The sequence below is a fragment of the Grus americana genome, chromosome 22 (genome assembly GCF_028858705.1).
Source record: "Grus americana isolate bGruAme1 chromosome 22, bGruAme1.mat, whole genome shotgun sequence".
NCBI lineage: Eukaryota > Metazoa > Chordata > Aves > Gruiformes > Gruidae > Grus > Grus americana.
The window spans coordinates 2,147,792-2,165,954 of NC_072873.1; the positions used below are offsets into that span (position 1 = coordinate 2,147,792).

At 70.0% G+C, this 18,163-nt stretch overlaps 2 protein-coding genes across 5 annotated transcripts; one reads left to right on the plus strand and one right to left on the minus strand.

The window, feature by feature from the left end:
• Positions 1-231: 231 nt before the first annotated feature.
• On the plus strand, positions 232-7,954 carry OSBPL7 (oxysterol binding protein like 7). 4 transcript variants are annotated; one of them, XM_054801842.1, is made up of 23 exons: positions 232-336; positions 1,368-1,565; positions 1,797-1,919; positions 2,077-2,130; positions 2,251-2,364; positions 2,450-2,569; positions 2,663-2,783; positions 2,870-2,973; positions 3,064-3,156; positions 3,265-3,394; positions 3,505-3,629; positions 3,863-3,943; positions 4,024-4,155; positions 4,692-4,803; positions 4,880-5,163; positions 5,699-5,836; positions 5,907-5,970; positions 6,053-6,131; positions 6,227-6,371; positions 6,870-7,011; positions 7,098-7,224; positions 7,321-7,443; positions 7,609-7,953. In XM_054801842.1, exons 2-23 carry the CDS (start codon positions 1,473-1,475, stop codon positions 7,715-7,717), a joined length of 2,613 nt encoding a protein of 870 aa, XP_054657817.1. In that variant the 5' UTR covers positions 232-336; positions 1,368-1,472; the 3' UTR covers positions 7,718-7,953. The 4 variants fall into 4 exon arrangements, with proteins under 4 accessions (XP_054657817.1, XP_054657818.1, XP_054657819.1 ...); XM_054801843.1 differs by having other exon boundaries at positions 4,692-4,782; positions 7,609-7,951; XM_054801844.1 differs by lacking the exon at positions 3,863-3,943 and having other exon boundaries at positions 7,609-7,954.
• A 398-nt stretch (positions 7,955-8,352) lies between these two features.
• On the minus strand, positions 8,353-17,374 carry TBX21 (T-box transcription factor 21). Its single transcript, XM_054801847.1, has 6 exons — positions 16,647-17,374; positions 10,399-10,553; positions 10,178-10,299; positions 9,945-10,097; positions 9,285-9,346; positions 8,353-9,187 (listed from the first exon to the last, which is right to left on the minus strand). Exons 1-6 carry the CDS (start codon positions 17,111-17,113, stop codon positions 8,539-8,541), a joined length of 1,608 nt encoding a protein of 535 aa, XP_054657822.1. The 5' UTR covers positions 17,114-17,374; the 3' UTR covers positions 8,353-8,538.
• Positions 17,375-18,163: the final 789 nt, after the last annotated feature.

Consider the following 18,163-nt stretch of genomic DNA (forward strand, 5'->3'; position numbering starts at 1 on the left):
GAGCAAGTGCAGCCTGGGCGAGATGCCCCCCCTCTACGGGAGAGGAGCCGTCCCGCTGCCGGGGCTCCGCGGCTGGAGCTGTCTCCAATACCGCGCAGGGGCTCCGGGTACGTCCGTGCTCGGGACGCGGGTGGGTCCGGCTCGGTGCGGGCAGCCGGCAGGGGTGGTCCCGGTGCCCCGGCGGGCCCCCGGCGCTGGCGGCTCCGGTCCTCCACGGTGCAGGGGGCAGAGCCGAGCGGCTCCGGCCCGGCGCCTCCGCCTCCTTCCGTGTTCCGGTTCCTGCAGCCGCCGGGCAGGATGCGACCGGCCCCGGCTGTCCGCCCGCCGCCCGCCCAGGTGAGCACCGGGGACCCGGCCCCGGGGGGGGGGGGGAGTCGGGGTCCAGCCCTGCGCCCCCCCCCGCCAGGACCCCGCTGGCAGCCGGCCCCGGCCCCTGCTGCCCGCCGCTCCGGAGAGGGGGGGGGTGACACCTGCGGGGGGGCAGGCGGGGGGACACGGGGATGGGCTTTGCCCTGCGCTGCGGGGGTCGTGCCCGCGGCCGTGCCCTGCCCGGAGCAGGCGGGGGCTTTGTGCGCCCCCCGCGGTGGGGGCTGCAGGCAGAGGGGGCGGCTGGGGACCCCCCGGGGGCACCGGCCCAGCTCCGTTCCTGCGCGGGGGGTCAGTCCTGCCCCCCGGCAGCACCCAGGGGGGGCTCTCTGCTCGCTGCCAAGCTGGGCAGGGCAGGGGGGCCGGGCTGCGGTGGGAGCCCCCCCGTCCTCCTCCCCTCTGGGCAGGGGTGCGCGGTGCTGTGGTTATCGGTGCGGCGGTTACTGGTGCCGGGGCTTGGGGTTATCCCAGGACCGTCCTACAACAGCCCGGGACGCCAGGGTACCCCGGCAGGGGAACTGGCAAGGTGAGGGGGGAGAGCTTCCCCTGCCTCAGTTTCCCCCTCCTGTAACTAAGAAGGGCAAAGGGAACACCCTGCTGGGAGGGAGCATGGCCAGGTCAGGGTTCTGGGGGGCCATGTCCTGGCTCGGGGGTGCTGGGACGGATCGGTGCTGTTCCCCTGGCCACCCTCCCGGCTGTGCCGGCCACTGGGTTGCCCTGTGGCACTGAGTCCATGGGGCAACGGAGCAGGAGCAAGGTGGCGGGGCCGGACTCTGGACCTGCCAGGCGGGCGAGGGCCGGGTGGCGGAGGCGAGATAAGGCTGGGTGGGTCGAAGGCTCCGTCTTGCTCAGAAGCTCCTGGGTGCCAGCCAGTCACATGCGAGGCTGCTCGCTTCTGCGGGGGCAGGAGGATCCCCCCGCCCTCGTCCCCGCAGGAAACCTGCGGACAGGGTGGGAGATGCCCTCCCTGGGCTCCCTGACATGGTGTCCCCTCCTCGCAGCGGCTCCCACTGCTTGGGCTGTGACGGCCGAGTTCGGACCCCCAGCACGGACAGGAGAGGGGGTTTGGCCTGCCCCCCCTCCCCAGCCCCGTCCATTCACTGGCCATGGGCAGCCACGAGAAGGACTCATCCTCTCCGAAAAAGGCCCTGTCACGCTCCAACAGCACTGTGTCTTCCAAGCACAGCAGTGTTCAGCAGGTTGGGGGGCTCCAGGATTAGGGGGGGCTCAGTGGGATCCCAGTGGTGCACACAGGCTGGCTCGGGGGTGGCATGGGGCCCTGGGGAGCTTCACCCCACTTTAGGAAGGGTGGTACAGAGATGTCCTGTTCCCAGGGGGTACCCAAGGGTCCCTGCCCGAGGACAAGGTGGGGAGCACCCCATCTGCCCCTGGTGCTGAGGGACCCCCATGCTGACCCCCGTCCCTGGCAGGGCTCAGAGAGCTGGGAGGTGGTGGAGGAGCCGCGCACACGGGGCAGCCCGGGCCAGGAGCCACAGCGGCACGAGGGGTACCTGCTCAAGAAGAGGAAATGGCCCCTGAAGGGTTGGCACAAGGTAACGGAGCAGAGCTGGCACTGGGAACCCTGCCCTGGCCACCTGGCTGGTCCTGGGCACCGTCCCCATCCCTGGGGCGATTTGGGCCCCTGGATGGGGGAGGCTGCAGGGACCGGTCTCTATCCCTCCCCAAACAATCGTCCCTCTCTGTCCCCAGAGGTACTTTGTGCTGGAAAATGGCATCTTGAAATATGCCACCACGCGCCAAGACGTGAGTGTGGGGCCAAGCTGCGTCTGTGCAGCCTCCTTGAGGGCTCGGGGCAGGGGCCACCCCATGGTCCCCATGAGGAAGGGGGTCTTCCCCCTGACAGGCATCCCCGGGCTCCCCCAGGTCCTCAAGGGCAAACTGCACGGAGCCATTGATGTCCGTCAGTCTGTCATGTCTGTCAACAAGAAGGCGCAGCGGGTTGACTTGGACACGGAGGAGAACATCTACCACCTCAAGGTGCTGGTGGGGGCTGGCGCCAGGGCTGGGGGCATTGGGCCCCCCCACCCGGGTCCCCCCACTCCAACTTGCCCCTGTCCCACAGATCAAGTCCCCGGAGCTCTTCACCAGCTGGGTGAGCAGCCTCTGCTCCCATCACCAGGGTGAGAGGCCCGAGCCCTGCCCCAGGGGGGGTCCCACGGGGAGGACCCCCACCAACGCGCAGGTGGGTGGCACCTCGGGATGGCGATGCGAGGCAGTGTCCGGGCACGGGGCTCCCAGCGGCAGCTCCGGTGGTGCCCCTTCTCCCCGGCTGCAGGGCCCGTGGACACGGATCCTGCCCTCGGGCAGCGCCCCTGCCCTCTCCAGCCTCGCCAGCTCCCGGGACAAGGTGAACGCCTGGCTGAAGGACAGCGAGGGGCTGGAGCGCTGCTCGGCCGGTGAGCAGGGCGGGAGGGCATGCACGGGGGTGGAGGGGATGCCCTGTCCCCCATCCCTGACTGGGCTCGCTCTGTGCCTGTCGCAGAGCTGTCAGAGTGCCAGGCGAAGCTGCAGGAGCTGACCGGCATGTTGCAGAGCCTGGAGGCCCTGCACCGCATCCCCTCGGCACCCCTCATCTCCGGCAGCCAGGTGAGCGGGGCAGTGGCGCGTACAGGGCTGAGCATCGCCCAGTGTGGCAGCCCCCTTTCCTGGGCTCCAGCCCCCTCCTCTCTCTCGCAGCCCTCGGCCGCCACAGAGAGGCCCAAGAAGGCCAGGAGGACCACCAAGATATGGTGCACGCAGAGCTTCGCCAAGGACGATACTATCGGCAGGGTGAGGAGGAGCGGGCACCCCGCCGAGCTCTGCTGCTGCCGGCTGAGCCGCTGCCCAGGGACGGAGCCCCCTCAGGGCCCTGCTGACCCCCATGTTCCACCCCCCCAGGTCGGCCGCCTGCATGGCTCCGTCCCCAACCTCTCGCGCTACCTGGAGCCATCGCAGAGCCAGCTGCCCTTCAGCCTCCCCCCTGAGTACAGCCAGCTGCAGAGGAGCTTCTGGGTCCTGGCCCAGAAAGGTGGGGTGGGATGGGGGGGGGGCTGAGCCCAGCCAGGGGTCCCGGTGGTGGCAGCGTGGGTGCCAGGGTGCTGTGCCGCAGTCCGACCGCCTGCCTGTGTCTCCCGGCAGTGCACGGCTCGCTCAGCAGCGTGGTGGCTGCGCTGATGGCTGAGAGGGCCCGTCTGGAGGAGATGCGGCAGGCACTGGACCGGCGGCGCTCAGCCCCGCACCCGGGGGGTGCCAGCAATGCCGGGGTGAGGGATTGCGGGGGACTGGGCAGGGCTGCCCCCGGCTTTGGGTCCTGCCAGGGCCTGGGGGTTGTTGCTGTGTCGGGGTGCTGGTGGGTGCAGTGAGTTGGCAGGGTCTCAGCCTGGTGCTGGGTGCCTGGGCAGCAGCAGGGCGATCCCCCCTCCCCGTCAGCCCCACGCTGGCTGGAGGGGACAGGCTGGGGGGGGGAGCTCAGCTCAGCCTCCCCCTGCCTCCGCAGGCCGCCTTGCACCGCTTCCACTCCCTCTCCATCTCCTCTGACACCACCCTGGACTCCTTCGCCTCGCTGCACCCCGATGAGGTCAGGGGGGGCCGAGATGGGGTGGGGGGTGCAGGCGGCCCCCCCGGGGCAGGGCACTGAGGCGGTGGCTGTCCCCACAGCCGGACGCGCTGCCAGCCAAGGGCCGGGAGCAGCAGCTCTCCAACCGCAGCATCGTCTCGCTGGCCGATTCGCACACCGAGTTCTTCGACGCCTGCGAGGTCTTCCTCTCCGCCAGCTCCTCCGAGAACGAGGTGCGGCGGGGCTTGGGCCGGGGCCGGGCCATGGCCGGGGGGAGGAGCTCTGCAGCCCCCCCCGCCGCTGTTCTGTGGGTTCATCTCTCCCTTCTCTCTCCCCTGTACCACCACCCCCCCCCCCCCCGTTAGCCGGCCCGGGAGCTGCCCCCCCTGCTCCCCGAGTCCCCCCCAGCCCCTCTATCCCCCCCGGTCCCCACTTGCCCCCCAGCCTCCGTGTCCCCTGCAGCCCCCCGCAGCCCCCCCGCTCCGGGCGCTCGGGGTCTCCACAGTCCCTGAGCCCGGCGGCGGGGGCCGGGTACTGCCGGTGCCCCCCTCCGCCCCTGCTCCCCCCCTCCTGCGGTCCCACCGGTATCCGCCACCCCCTTCCCGGCCTGCCCCCCCCCCCCCCCCCAGCCCATCTCTCCTCCCATCCTCCCGAGGGGGACCCTGCCCGGTACAGCCCCTCCTGCCCCCCCCCCCCCGGTGCGGTAACCCACGGCTCCCCGCCGCGAGACCCCCCCGAAGCCGCCGACGGTCCCCTGCGCCTTCCCCAGCCCTCGGACGACGAGTCGTGCATCAGCGAGGCCACCACCAGCGCCTGCGAGGACGCGGCCGACCCGGGGGGGCCGGGCCGCCCCCCGACAGGTACCGAGGAGCGGGACACCGGTGAGGGGACCGCGGGGTGGGGGGGGTGGGGGGGGAATGAGGCGGCTCCACCGCCCCACCGCCCGGTGCCCGGCAGGAGCAGAGGGCCCGGGGATGCCCGTGGAGCCGCCGCCGCCGCCGCTGGAGCTGCCGGGGCCGGATCCGCGGCGGCGGAGCTGCCTGCCCGCCCCCCCCGCGCCGCCGGGGGACGTGAGCCTGTGGGGGCTATTGCGGAGCAGCGTGGGGAAGGACCTGTCACGCGTGGCGCTGCCCGTGCAGCTGAACGAGCCGCTCAACACGCTCCAGCGTCTCTGCGAGGAGCTCGAATACAGCGCACTGCTGGACCGCGCCAGCCGCGCCCGCGACCCCCGCCAGCGCCTGGTGAGACGGGGGGGTCGGGGGCAGGGGGAGCTCGGGGGACGAGGGGGCTCGGGGGACAAGAAGGACTTCGGGGAGGGGGGGGGGCATGGGGAGGTCGAGGGCACGGGGGACGTGGGGTCACGGGGAGTTCGGGAGGGTCGGGAGCTCCAGGGACACGGGGGTAGGGGAGCCCCGGCGACATGGGGGGCTCGGCACCAGGAGGGGCACGGGGGACGGGGCGGGAGCTCGAGGACACGGGGGGGCTTCGGGGATTTAGGGGGCTCGGGGGACATGGGGGAGCTCAGGAACACGTGGGGCTCCTGGGACACAGGGCAGCAGAGGGGACGCAGGGTCGGGGGGGGGACATGGGGGGCCATGGAGGGCTTGGCCGGCCCCCCCCCCACCAGCACGGGGCGTGGGCGGGGGGGATGCACGATCGCGGCGAGCCCACGCCCATTGTGGGCGTGGTCGAGGGGAAACACCCCCCCACGGGGGAGGGACTGGCGGACGCCCCGCCCCCGGCACGGTGGCAGCGGTGCGGTGCCTGCGGTGACAGGTCTACGTGGCCGCCTTCGCCGTGTCCGCCTACGCCTCCACCTACTACCGGGCGGGCAGCAAGCCCTTCAACCCGGTGCTGGGCGAGACCTACGAGTGCGTGCGGCCCGACCGTGGCTTCCGCTTCATCAGCGAGCAGGTAGGGACAGGCATGGGGAGGGAGGATGGAGCCGGACGGGGCATTGGCATGTCCCTCTTCCTCCCTCTAGGTCTGCCACCACCCCCCCATCTCTGCCTGCCACGCCGAGTCCGACAACTTCATCTTCTGGCAAGGTGGGTGCCGAGGAGGGTGTTGGGGACACGTGAGGGGGCCGGGGGGGGGGTCTCACCTCCTCCGCGCCCCCCCCCCCCCCAGACATGAGGTGGAAGAACAAATTCTGGGGCAAGTCCCTGGAGATCGTCCCCGTGGGCACCGTCAACGTCCAGCTGCCCAGGTGAGACCCCGGCAGGTGCCCCCCGCCCCCCCCCCCCGCCGCCACGGTACCACCCTGCCCGCCCACCCCGGCTGACAGCGCAGCGCTGCCCGCAGGACCGGGGACCACTTTGAGTGGAACAAGGTGACGACCTGCATCCACAACGTCCTCAGCGGCCCCCGCTGGATCGAGCACTATGGGGAGGTGCTGATCCGCAACACCCGCGACGCCTCCTACCACTGCAAGATCACCTTCTGCAAGGTGCGCCTGCCCCGCCCGGCCCCGCCCGGCCCCGCCCCACAGAGGCTCCGCCTCCCCAGCCTGGTCCCTGGCCCCGCCCTTTAGTCCCTGGGCTCCGCCCACCCCTTAGCTCCACCCTCCCGTGTGTTCCTGACTCTGCCCCCATTGCGTCACCATTGCCTGGCCCCACCCTTTTGGGCGTGGCCACACCCCTTTTGCCCACATGCTCACCTAAGGGATTGTTGCCCCGCCCCTTTCCCAACGGCCCCGCCCCCTTTCCAGTGGCCCCGCCCCTTTTCCAATGACTCTGCCCATTACTTGGCCCCCACCCTTTTCCAATGGCCCCACCCCTCATTTATGGCCCCGCCCCCTTTCCCGGTGGCCCCGCCCCTTTCCCAATGGTCCTGCCCTTCCCCTCTGACTCCGCCCCATTGCTCATGGCCCCTCCCTTCCCCCTGGCCCCGCCCCTCACCCCGGGCCCCGCCCCGGCCCCCCCCACGCAGCCCCCTGTGCCCGCAGGCGCGGTACTGGGGCGCGGGGGCCAACGAGGTGCAGGGCGCCGTGCTGAGCCGCACCGGGACCGTGGTGGAGCGCCTGGCCGGCAAGTGGCACGAGGGGCTGCACCGCGGGCCCGCCCCAGGGCAGTGTGTCTGGAGAGCCAGTAAGGACCCGGGGAGGGGTGGGGGGGGGATACCCCACCCTGGGGGCACCGCCGGGGGTCTCAGCACCGTGCACCCCCCCCTGCAGACCCCATGCCCCGTGACCACGAGAGGAGCTACGGCTTCACCCAGTTTGCCCTGGAGCTGAACGAGCTCACGCCCGAGCTGCGGCGGGTCCTGCCCTCCACCGACACCCGCCTGCGCCCCGACCAGCGGTGAGCAGCACCCCCGGCGTCTGGGGGCAGGGCTGAGGCTGCCCAGCTCATTTCAGCGATGGCGCGTGTGTGCATGTGTGCGTGTCCCCACCCCAGGTACCTGGAGGAAGGCAACGTGCCGGCGGCCGAGACGCAGAAGCGCCAGATCGAGCAGCTGCAGCGGGACCGACGCCGCGTCATGGAGGAGAACAACATCACGCACCAGGCTCGCTTCTTCAGGTCCGGCGCGGGGGGAGCCCGGGGGGGGGGGGGGTTCGAGTGTGGTGCAATGCGTGGGGCACGGGGGCACCCCGTGGCTCAGGGGGATGCGGGGCTCTCGGGGAATGGGGGAGATGCCCTGGGGGGTCTCGATGGCGCCCCAGACGTGACTCCCCCCTTCCCCAGGCGGCTGACGGACGCCAACGGCAAGGAGTCGTGGGTCACCAACAACACCTACTGGAAGCTGCGCCTGGACCCCGGCTTTGCCCACCTGGACAGTGCGGTGCTCTGGTAGCCACCCCCCCCACTCCGCGGGGCTCTGAGCCCCCCCCAGCTCATCACAGTAGTGGCACCCAGCAGTGGGGCTGGACCCCCAGCACTTGGGGTGTAATACCGGCCATTTCGCCGGTGTTTAAGCAAAACTGTGATATGGGGGGGCACGGGCAGTGCCTCCCCCTGACCTGGGGTAGAGCCTCGGGGCTGGCTGGGGCACTGGGGGGGGCACAGGACACCTGGGTCCCTGGCTCGCCGGGGGGGCAGCGGGGTGTCCTGGGGTGCCCGCGGGCGGGCAGACCCCTCTGGTCCTCCGGCTGTGCACAGCCCCTGCTTTAATAAAGGCTGCAAAGAGCTGGGGTGTGCAGAGTGCTTCCTTCTCCCTGCCGCCGCCCCGGGACTCAGGCCCCCCCTCTCAGCCCAGGGTGCCTGGCTGCCGCCAGCAAGGGGGGGCACAAGTCCCATAACCCCCCCCCCCGGTGCCTCAGTTTCCCTCCTGCATGACGCAGAGGAGAGCAAAGAGCCGTGCCCCAGAGCGTTTTATTTTGAGATATGCTGCTGCCCCCAGCCCCACGCCAGGCACGTGGGGGTTCAATAAATACTTCACCGTTAAACCCCCCCCTCCTTAAAAACCACTGACACCCCGTCCCCTCCCCGCTCGCCCCCGCGGCCCCACTGGGGTGGCACCGGGGGCTGATTGTCTGGCTGCAGCCCCCCTCCGCTCAAGTCTTCCCAGGATATGGGTGTTAAACTGGGAGGGGGGGGGCACACAAGACCCCTTGTGCCCAGCTCCTCTGGCCTTGCAGTGCCCGGGGGGGGGGTGTGTGAGCCCCCCAGTGTGGCTCAGTTGCCATAGAAGCCATAGTAGCCGCCGTCAGCGCCCGGGTCCTTGTCATAGAGGTCCCCGTTACGGGGCGGGGGGGAGCTCTCGGTGCTGGAGGGGTACGGGGACACCCGCCGCCGCTTGCACTCATACAGCCCCGAGTCCGAGGAGTCGCCCGAGGTGGTGGCGGGGGGCTCGGGGGGCCAGCCCTCCGCCTCCTTCCCCTTCTCTTCCCGGGGCTCCCGGTACCAGCCCAGAGCCCCGGGGCTGCCCTTGGGGCCGTACTGCCCGGGGCTCCAGCCCCCTGCCACCCCGAACCCCCCCGGCCCCTCGGGGTAGTAGGGCAGGGGCGGGTGGGGGGCAGGCGGCAGGGCGAAGGGCTTCACCCCATAGGGCACCAGCTTGCCCCCCCCGTACCCCCCTTCGTAGCCGCCGTACTCCAGCGCCCCGGTGGCGGGCGGTTGCTGGGGGGTGAAGTACCAGCGTGGGGGTTCCTTGGGGGGCAGAGGCAGCGGAGCCCCCCGCTCCCCACTGAAGAAGCGCCCGGGGGGCAGCGGGTACTGCTCAGGCAGGAAGGGCTGGAAGCGGGGAGCTGGCAGGAGCTGCTGGCAACCGGGGGCGTCCGGCGGAGACGGGGTGAGGCGGTCGCCCTCCGAGGTCGTGTACATCCTGGGGGGGACAAGGCAGGAGTGGGGGGGATGCCCTCCCTCCCGGCAGCCAGGGCCGGGGGGGACGGACACCAGCGGGAGGGCGGGGGGCCACTCACTGGTCAAAGTTGTCCCGGAAGCCTTTGGCAAAGGGGTTGTGGTCGATCTTCAGCTGGGTGATCTGGGGTGGGGGACACATGGAGCTGGGGGGGCCTGGGGCTGCCAGCCTGCCCCCCTCCCCCAGGGATGTCCCCCCCATCCCTTTTCCCTTGAGCAGCCCCCAGCCCAGCACCTGTGGGGCTCAGCCACAGCTGGGGGGGGCAGGCTGTGCTGGGGGGGCTGGGGTGAGTGCTGACATGGGATGCTGGGGGGCATGGCAGGGTGCTGGGATGCTGACGGGATGCAGGGGCTACTGGGTGGGGGCTACTGGGATGCTGAAGGGATTCAGGGGGAGGTACTGGCATGCTGAGGGGATGCGGGGGGAGGTACCAGGGATTGTGGCGATGCTGCAGATAGGGGTGTTGGGGGGGGGGGGCCCTGGGGGATGCCATCGGGGAGTCCCTGATGCTGGGGACCTTAGAGGGTGGGGGGGGTGGGGGGGTAGATTACCAGGGGCTGCTCTGGGTGGGGGTTTACTGGGGTTCCTGTGATGCTGGGGCAATACTGGGGTGTATCAGTGGTTTCTGTGGCCCTGGGGGGGTGCTGGGGTTCCCACGCTGCTGGGGGGCTGTTTGTGGGGGTACCCCCGTGCTAGGGACCGGGGATGGTCTCGTACTCACATCGGCGTTCTGGTAGGCTGTGACAGCAATGAACTGGGTCTCGGGGAAGGCGAAGGTGTGGGTGTGCGGGGAGGGGTACGCCTCCTCGCCCTCCTTCACCTCCGTCACGTGCAGCCGGGGCTGGTACTTGTGCAGCGACTGCAGCACAATCATCTGGCGGGGGGGGGCAGCGGGAGGGTCAGGGGGGGCACACAGGGACCCGGCACAGCCCGGCGCGGTGGCAGGACCCTTACCTGGCCAACGTTGTTGGACGCACCCTTGTTGTTGGTGAGCTTCAGCTTCCCAAAGGAGACCTCCTGCCGCATCCAGTGGGCGCCCGTGTTGGGCGAGTCGGGGTGCAGGTAGAGGCGGTTCCCTGGGGAGGGGGGGGGGGCAGCGGGGATGGGGTTACCCCCTGCCCAGCCCCACCAGGAGGAGGAGGAGGAGGAAGGGGATGGGGCGGGGGGGGCCATACCTGGCATGTTGCCCTCAGCTTTGCCGCACTGCACCCACTTGCCGCCCTGGTAGCGCCAGTGATGCTGGTCCACCAGCACCACGTCCACGCAGACGGTGTAGTGGGCCACGGGGTTGAGCCCCGAGAGGTTGAAGCTGAGGAACGGGAACATGCGCCTGGGGAGGGGACAGAGGTGCAGACGCCGTCATGCACCCCCCCGGCCCCGGCTCACCCCTGTTTGCAAGGGGCTGCATGGGGTGTGTGTGGGGGGGTGGCTCTGCCTCGCAGAGTGGTGATGGGGAAACCGAGGCAGAGCGATGCCCGGCTGTCCCGTCCCCCCCCCCGTACCCGGCTGGGTGCCCGTGAGGAGGTGACTGACCCCGGCAGCTGGGGGATGCTCTCGGGGCCGATCCCCCCCCCCCCCGGCATCTTCCTCCCCCTCCCCGAGCACCTTCCGGATCGGAAACCAACACCACTGCTATTTCGGGCTGGGCGCCAGCCTGCGCCAAGGGCAGGAAGGGGACAGGACGGGACGGCTGGGGGGGACCCTGCGGCCCCGGGGCTGCAGCTGCCACACCCCCCCCCCCACCTCCATGGGACTGCACCCCGCTGTCCCCACACGCCCAGAGGGGGACCCCAAATCCTAGTCCTGGGGTGGGAGCTGACCCCACGCCTCCAAGGTCAGTCCCTCCTTTTCCATCACCGGCCCCAGTAGCCCCAGTTGCTGGCCCCAGTAGCCCCAGTTGCTGGCCCAGGCTCACAGTGGGGGCCTCAAGTCGTGGCTGGGGTGGCTTCTTCAGCCCCCCACCCCCCCCACCCCCACCAGCAGAGCTCGGCTTTTCACCTGCGGCATTTCGGCACCCACTGGAGTTTTGGCTTTTTGCGGCCGGAGCTGGAAACCAGCCCCAGCACCTCCAGCAGCCCCGACCCCGCTGCCCGGCCGCCCCGTTAGCATCACCCGTGATAACGAGCCATCGCCAGTGGGGAGCAGGACAGACCCCCCCCCCACACACACACACAGACCGACATGGGGCACACGGAGGGCCCCCAGCCCTCCTCCCAGCTTTGCCTGGCTGAGACCCACACGGGGTGAGGGGGGGGATTCATCCTGACCGCCCCCCCAGGGGAAGAGGGCTGGGGGGGCCACAGCCCTGCACACCCCCGGCCCCCTCCCTCTCTCCTCGCCTCTTCCTCCCTCTCTTGGGCTGCGCCGCTTCCCGTGTGCCGGTACCCAGTGGGCGAGGGTGGGGGGCGGCTGGCAGGGTGTGGGGGGGCTGGGTTCACCCCCGCTCCCCATTTCCTCGAAGCGCCGGCGTTTCTTATAAAGCGGGTGCCGGGGCTTCTCCGAAAGAGCCCCGGAAATCCTCGTCCTGCGTGGGGCTGGGGGCTTCCGCCCCCCTTCCCCATGCCAGAGGGGAACCCACCCCCCCGGCCGGGTTTGGGCAGGGAGGGTGAGCTGCTCCCCGGCCGACCACCCGGCAGGAGCGAGGCGCAGAGCTGGCAGCGGTGCCCGGCCCCGGCGGTGCCCACTCGCAGGAATCACCCCTGGAGGGGGAGCAGTGGGGGGGTTACTTTGCCTCCCCCCACCTGCCCTGGCAGCTCCCGGCCACCCCAGCCCCCCGTGCGCCGGGGTTTCCCACCAGTCCCAAGGCAGAGACCGGTGAGCTCATGACAGGGATGGCACGATGCACCAAGGGGGCTGCTGCGCCAGGGAGCTCAGCTGAGCTCCGGGGCTGCTGTCCTGCCCCTCCGCACCAGCCAGGGGGGCCGGGAGGGCCGAAACACGGGCGAGGAGCAGAGCAAGGTGCCGGGACAGGAGCGTGGGGGATCGGCCGCGGCCCCGGCAGGAAGCATGGCTTGGGCAGTGTCACGGCGCCGGGGAAGCGGCATGTGAAGAGCAGTGGAAAGAGCATGCACAGCCTGCACCGGGTGCCGCTGACTCAAAATTGCCTTTGCGAGAGAGAGGGGAAAAGAAAAAGAAAAAGAAAGCAGCGCTCGTGGCGAGGAGCTGCACACGTGCTCCTCGGGGCCGGGATGGACGCCAGCATCCCAGGTACCCCAGGGTCTGGCCGAGCCCTCGCAGCCCCCGTCCTGCCACTCGTGTGCCAAAAGCGGGTGGCCCCCCCGGGGCTCACATCTCCGGAGCGAGCGAGATGCGGCCGTATCGAGGGACGGTGTTCCTGCCACCGATAAAAACTGCAGCCACATCAAAGGGCGGCAGCGAGGGGCTGCGCTGCTTCCGAGCCCTCGCCGAGCTCTCGTAGGGTGCTGCCTCACCACCGCTGTGCTCTGGGTGCCAAAGCGGTAGCCGGCACCGGCTCCTGGCACACCAGCAAGCCGGGGCGATGGCTGGCCCCGTGGCGAGCAGCCAGGCTGGGTATTGCACCAGCCCTGAGCTGCTGCAAGGAGCAGGGAGGAAGAAAACAGCCTTCTTCTGGTTTGGGTTTGTTTTTTTTTTTTTTTTGCACCTCGCTTGCTCCGACGCTGCCGGTTCCACGGCTCCCCGAGCCTTGTGCTGCCGGTGGAGCAGAGAGAGTGTTATAGCTCAAACGCTGCCGTGGTGCAAACCACAGGGCTCGGCCAGGGCATGGGAGGGCGGGGGGGGTAAGACCCGAAACCATGCACGCCTCGCGTTTATTTTTAAATCCCCCGGTGCTCGAGCTCCCAGGGCTGCTGCTCGGGTAGGACTGGGTTCCCCTGGGTTTGGCCCCTGCGGTTTGGGAGGTGCCGTGGTGGGGTGCAGGATGCCCTGGCCAGTTCACACACACACCCCCGTGCACCCCAAAAGCCGGTGGGCACCTCTGGTTTCCCTCCCTCTGCATGTTTGTTTCTGGAGCTCTGGAAGGGGCTCCTGGCTCTCAAACCCCAAGGTTTGTCCCTGCATGAACCCCACAACTCGGGGGGGGTTGGGGACGGGACACGGGGCAGGGGAGCCAGGGGACACGGGGAGGTGGGGGCACACTGGCACATCCAGGGGACGTGGGTGTCAAGAGGATGCTAGGTGATACGGGACATTGGGGTCTCGGGGATGCAAGGAGCAGGGACAGGGGGTCCAGGATGAAGCCAGGTGGAGGGGAAATCTGGGGGCCAGCTGCCTGCAACCCCCCCCCCCAGCCAGTGGTGCTCCCCCTGCCCAGCCCTGCCTGCACCCCTGACAGCGCACGGGGGGGGGGCTGCCGGCTTCCTGAGCCGCCTCCTCTCCCAATGGCAACCCAGCGCGCCCCAGCCCCAGCGGCCACAAGAACCACGGCCGCGTGGGAGATCGGCGCAGCCCCCACCGCACGGCACAGCTGTACGGCACGGCGGCTCGGCATGGCGCGGTGACAGAGCATGGCTGCACGGCATGGCACGGCCGCATTGCACAGCTGTACGGCACGGTGGGTGCATGGCACAGCTACACGGCCACACGGCACAGCCGCACGGCACAGCCGCACGGCACAGCCTCCGACCCCGCAGAGTTGCCGGCCAGGCACCGGGCTCCCCCAGCCCAGCCAGCGTGGGAACAGCAGCTGCTGGCCTGGACAAACCATCCCCGAGTCCCCCCCAAAAAGGCAAAACCAGCCCTTGTGTTCCCCCAAATGCATGGCCACTCCCCGCATCCCTCAAATCAAATCCAACCCTCGTGTTTGCCAAATGCAAACCCAGCCCTTGTGTCCGCAAAGTGATCCTCCACGTCCCCCCCCAAAGGCAACGCCAGCCCGCGTGTCCCCCAAATGCAAAGCCATCCCCAGCACCCTCTCCCAAGGCAATGCCATTCCTTGTGACCCCAAGTGCAAAGACAGCCCCCGCACCCCCCCAAAGGCAGCACCGTGTACCCCCTAAAGGCAAAACCAGCCCCTGCGTCCCCCCAAAAGGTGAAGCCAGCCCCGGCTTTGACGCAGAAACGCACGGCAGGAATTCCCCAGGCCCTTTTCAGGCAGGGCGATGGCGAGGCCTCGGGGCTTTCTGCAGAAATCCTGCCCTGGCTGAGCCCCGAGAGCTGAGGGGTGCGGAGGAGGGATGGGGACCTGCGTGGGAAACCGGCAGGAAATTATTTTTGCTGGGGATGCGTGGGCATGGGACGGCGAGTCAGAGCCAGGGCAGAGGGGCAGGAGCGGGCAGGAAGGTGCCGGTGCGGGTAAATCCCAGTGCCCGAGCAGGTTCGCCCCGGTGCCGCCATCTCCCACCTGGCCTCAGGTCCTCTCGTGGGGACACGGGGGGGCTGCACCCTGGGGACACCGGCGAGGAGGGACCAGTGCAGCCCGGCAAGACAGGACAGCCGCACCCCCAGAGGGAAGGGACGTGTCCCCTGTCCCAGAGCCCCCCAGCCTGGTGGGTGCACGCGTCCCCCTCGAGCCCCCACTGTGGGGTTTTTCCTGTGTCTCAGCAGCACTGCAGCCCAGCTCTGCACACAGAATTTTTTGCAAAAGCAGCTTGGGTTTGGGGGAAACGGATGTTTTGTGGCTCTGAGTTTGACATCTCCCTGGGCTGGGTTTGCTGTGAGCCCCCCCCAGCACACACCATGTCCCCCCCAGACTCCAGCCCCTCTGCAGAGCCATCGGGGGGATGGAGCTGGAAAAAGAGCCCCAAAATGGCCTGATTTCAGGCTGGGAGCTGGCAGCAGAGCCCAGACATGCAGCGGGGCAGAGGGGACGGGATCTCTGGGGGCACCCCAGTTTCCAGACCCTCAGCACCAGATCCTGAGCCGCCCTGACACAGTGGGGACGGGCACTGCCCCAGCATCTGGCACAACAGCTGGGGAAAGAGAAGAGGAAAGCAATGGGTCAGATTTCGGCAGGTTCCTGTAAGGACCTGAATGATGGCGGGTGAAAAACAACCATCCAAGGGGCCCAATGTCCCTGCCACCCCCTTGGCTGATGCTGGGGACACGTCACCCCATTTGTGATGGTGCCGGTTTGCTGCCGAGCGGCCCCGAGCCCGGCGGGGGGAGCAGGTCTGGGAACGGCTGTGGCAAACCAAGCGGCCCTAACGTGTTTAGACTTCCAACACATTAAGCAGGTTGGTCTCAGCATCGAAGTGACACCGTCTGTCTCGGCCGAGGGAGGGAAGAGGATGTGGAGCATCGCTGCCGGCAGCCCCCGCACCCAGCCCCGGCGTTGGGCAGAAAGAGAACCCCTGGGCGGAGAAATGGTGGCGGGGCAGGGGGGGGAATCACTGCAGCAGGAAGAGCTGGGGGGGTCTCTGCCAGCTGCCCTGCACGCAGCGGGTGTGCGCTGCCCTGTCTCCGCCACGCCACGGATTTTTGGGAGCCACAGCATAGCCCCTGAGCCTGATCCGGAAGGGGCTGAGCCCCATGCGCGGCCCTACCACGCTCACGCTCCCCTCCTTGCCCCAGCACGATCCCGCTGAGACAGCCCGGGGTCCGGCTCCCCCAACCCACATCACCCCGCCGTAGGGCTGAAGGACGGGCTCCGGGCGAGCATCAGCATTTCGGGGTCCCCTTGCTCCACGTCAGGGTGACTCCATGGCCCCCCAGGGCCTGTATCACACCCGGCCCCCTCCCAGACCCTGCAGGCAGGGGTGTTGGTAGGGGTGGGGGGGGACGTTAGCCCCCACATATCCCCCAACCCTGCCCCGGCAGGCCCCGGGCTCTCACTACTTGTTGCAGCGCTGAGCTCTGGATCCGACCCGTGGGTCGAGGCCGGACAAACGGACAAACGCTGCCTCCGGGCCCCCGGCACCGGCACCATCTCTGCGAACTTCCTGGCACAACAAACCTCGCCCAGACATGGGAGGTCTGGACCCCCCCCTCCCACCTCGACAACCCCCCCAGACCCTCTTCTCCTTCCAACAAGCTTCAACTCCCCTACAAAATGAAACTTGGGGGGGGGGCTCTGGTCCGCTTCACTCCCCCACTTTTTTCCTTTGCCCACAGAGAAATGCATCACCCCAAACCCCACAGGGACAGGGATCCCCTCTTGCACAGACCCACCCCCCTTGCACAGGCAGATGGGGACCCTCAGCCCCACAAATACCCCCCCACCATCACCTCCAGCCCTTTGGGGAGCCGAGGCAGGAACCTCCAGCCCCTCACCGCACCGGCCACCCCCAGCCCCCCCCCAGCCTGTCCCGTACCCTTCACTGCACCCCACTGCCCCGCACGCCCACCCCAGCATCCCCAGCCCTGCCTGTATCCCTGCCCACACCAGACCCCCACCCTCTCCGATGCCCGTGTGGGTCCCGGTACCGCTGCCGGTCTCTGTCCCAGTGCCCCCCCCCGGTTCCCCGCCCCGGTACCCCCCTGTTCCCCCCCCTGTACCCCGGCTCACCTGCCCTGCTTGGTGATGATCATCTCGGTCTGGTGCTTGTGGAACTTGGCCCAGAGCGGGTAGTTGTTGAGCATCACCTGCACCTTACCGGCCGCCCGGTACCCGGGCAGGGCGCAGAGCGGCCCGGCGCGGGGGCACAGCGGAGCGGCCCCGGGTGCGTAAGCTCCCTCCGCACCCGCGTACAGCTCCGTGCCCGCGTAACCCTCGACCGCGTAACCCTCGACCGGGGCGGCGGCGGGAGGCGGCGGTGCCCGGTAAGGCGGGCACGGCCCCAGGAACCGGCCGCCGAAACCGCCGGGAGCACCGTAGGGCAGCGGGGGAGCTCCCGGCTCCGGTCCCCCCCCATCACCGTAGTAGGCTGCGGCGGCGTCCCGGGGGCCCGGCGGCTCCTTGGCGAAGCTGGCGGCGCCGCTGAGCATGGGGGCGGCGGGGCGGGGGGCTCCGGTGCCCGGCTCCAGCGCGCCCATGGACGGGCGGGGGGCACCGGCCCCGCTCAGCCGCTCATGGGGACCCCGCCGGCGGCCCCGGGACCCGGAGCCGGGCGCGTTTCAGCGGTGCCCGCCTCGCCGGGCTCCCGCCGCCCCCTCCATGCCCGGCGGGGGGGGTGGGGGGCCGAGCCGGGGCGGCCCGGGGGAAAGCCAAGGGGGACAAAAACAAACCCGAAAATAAAACCTCAAAACCCCAAACACCCGGAAAGCCCTCAAAAGTGCCGTCGGGGGCGGTGGCGGGGGGGGGGGGGGGCCCGCCCTGCCCCGCTGCTGCCGGTACCGCTGCCGGTGCCCTCACGCGCTCCACCTGCCCATCCCCGTGGCCCCGCGCCTCTTATCCAAAGAAGCGGCTCCGCGCCGGCAGCTCCGCCCCAACCCCCCTCACCCCCCCTCCCCGTGGAGGCGGCCCCCACCGGGGCGGAGAAGCGGACACGGGGCGGACCGAGGAGGGGGGGCGGGCGGGACACGCGAGGAGCGGGACACGCGGGGAGAGCCGCTCGGGAGGGTGCAGGGACGCGGGAGAGGGGTGGGGGATGCAGGGGACACGGAGCGTGGGAAGGGATGGGAGGACACGTGAGGACGTGGGGCACGGGGAGGTGGGAGAGGATGGGGAGAGGCGGGAGGAGCCGGGGCCGTGGGACACTGGCAGGCGTGGGGACACGGGAGGGGACAGGGACACGGTGGGGAGACACAGGGACAGAGCATGCAGTGATGGGGGACAGTGTGGGGGCCACGCTCCTGCCTGTATTTGGGGGTTCTGGGGTGACACAGGGCACTGGGGGCCAGTTAACACCCTGTCCCCCCTCCTCCCAGGACCCTTAATTAATCCATTAATTAGCCCACTTGCCCGGGGGTGCTGCGTGGGCCCTGTGCGGGGGGGGGTGGGGGTGCTGCCCCCTCTGGGGAGACCGAGGCAGCCCCCACACTGCGTGGGTCTTGGGTGCCCAATATTTTGGGTCCCCTTGCACACCCTGGTGTCACGGCAGACACCGGAGGCGGCTCGGGCTGGCGAGCGCCTTGGGCCGGGGC

Bases quoted from the DNA above. Each gene is read 5' to 3' on its own strand.
- OSBPL7 (XM_054801842.1), top strand. From the start codon at position 1,473: ATGGGCAGCCACGAGAAGGACTCATCCTCTCCGAAAAAGGCCCTGTCA. The intron at 3,944-4,023 runs GTCAGGGGGGGC...CTGTCCCCACAG, and splicing joins CCTCGCTGCACCCCGATGAG to CCGGACGCGCTGCCAGCCAA. The intron at 7,012-7,097 runs GTAAGGACCCGG...CCCCCCCTGCAG, and splicing joins GCAGTGTGTCTGGAGAGCCA to ACCCCATGCCCCGTGACCAC.
- TBX21 (XM_054801847.1), bottom strand. From the start codon at position 17,113: ATGGGCGCGCTGGAGCCGGGCACCGGAGCCCCCCGCCCCGCCGCCCCC. The intron at 10,554-16,646 runs GTGAGCCGGGGT...TCCCCTCCCCAG, and splicing joins ATCATCACCAAGCAGGGCAG to GCGCATGTTCCCGTTCCTCA. The intron at 9,347-9,944 runs GTGAGTACGAGA...CCCCCACCCCAG, and splicing joins CAGCCTACCAGAACGCCGAT to ATCACCCAGCTGAAGATCGA.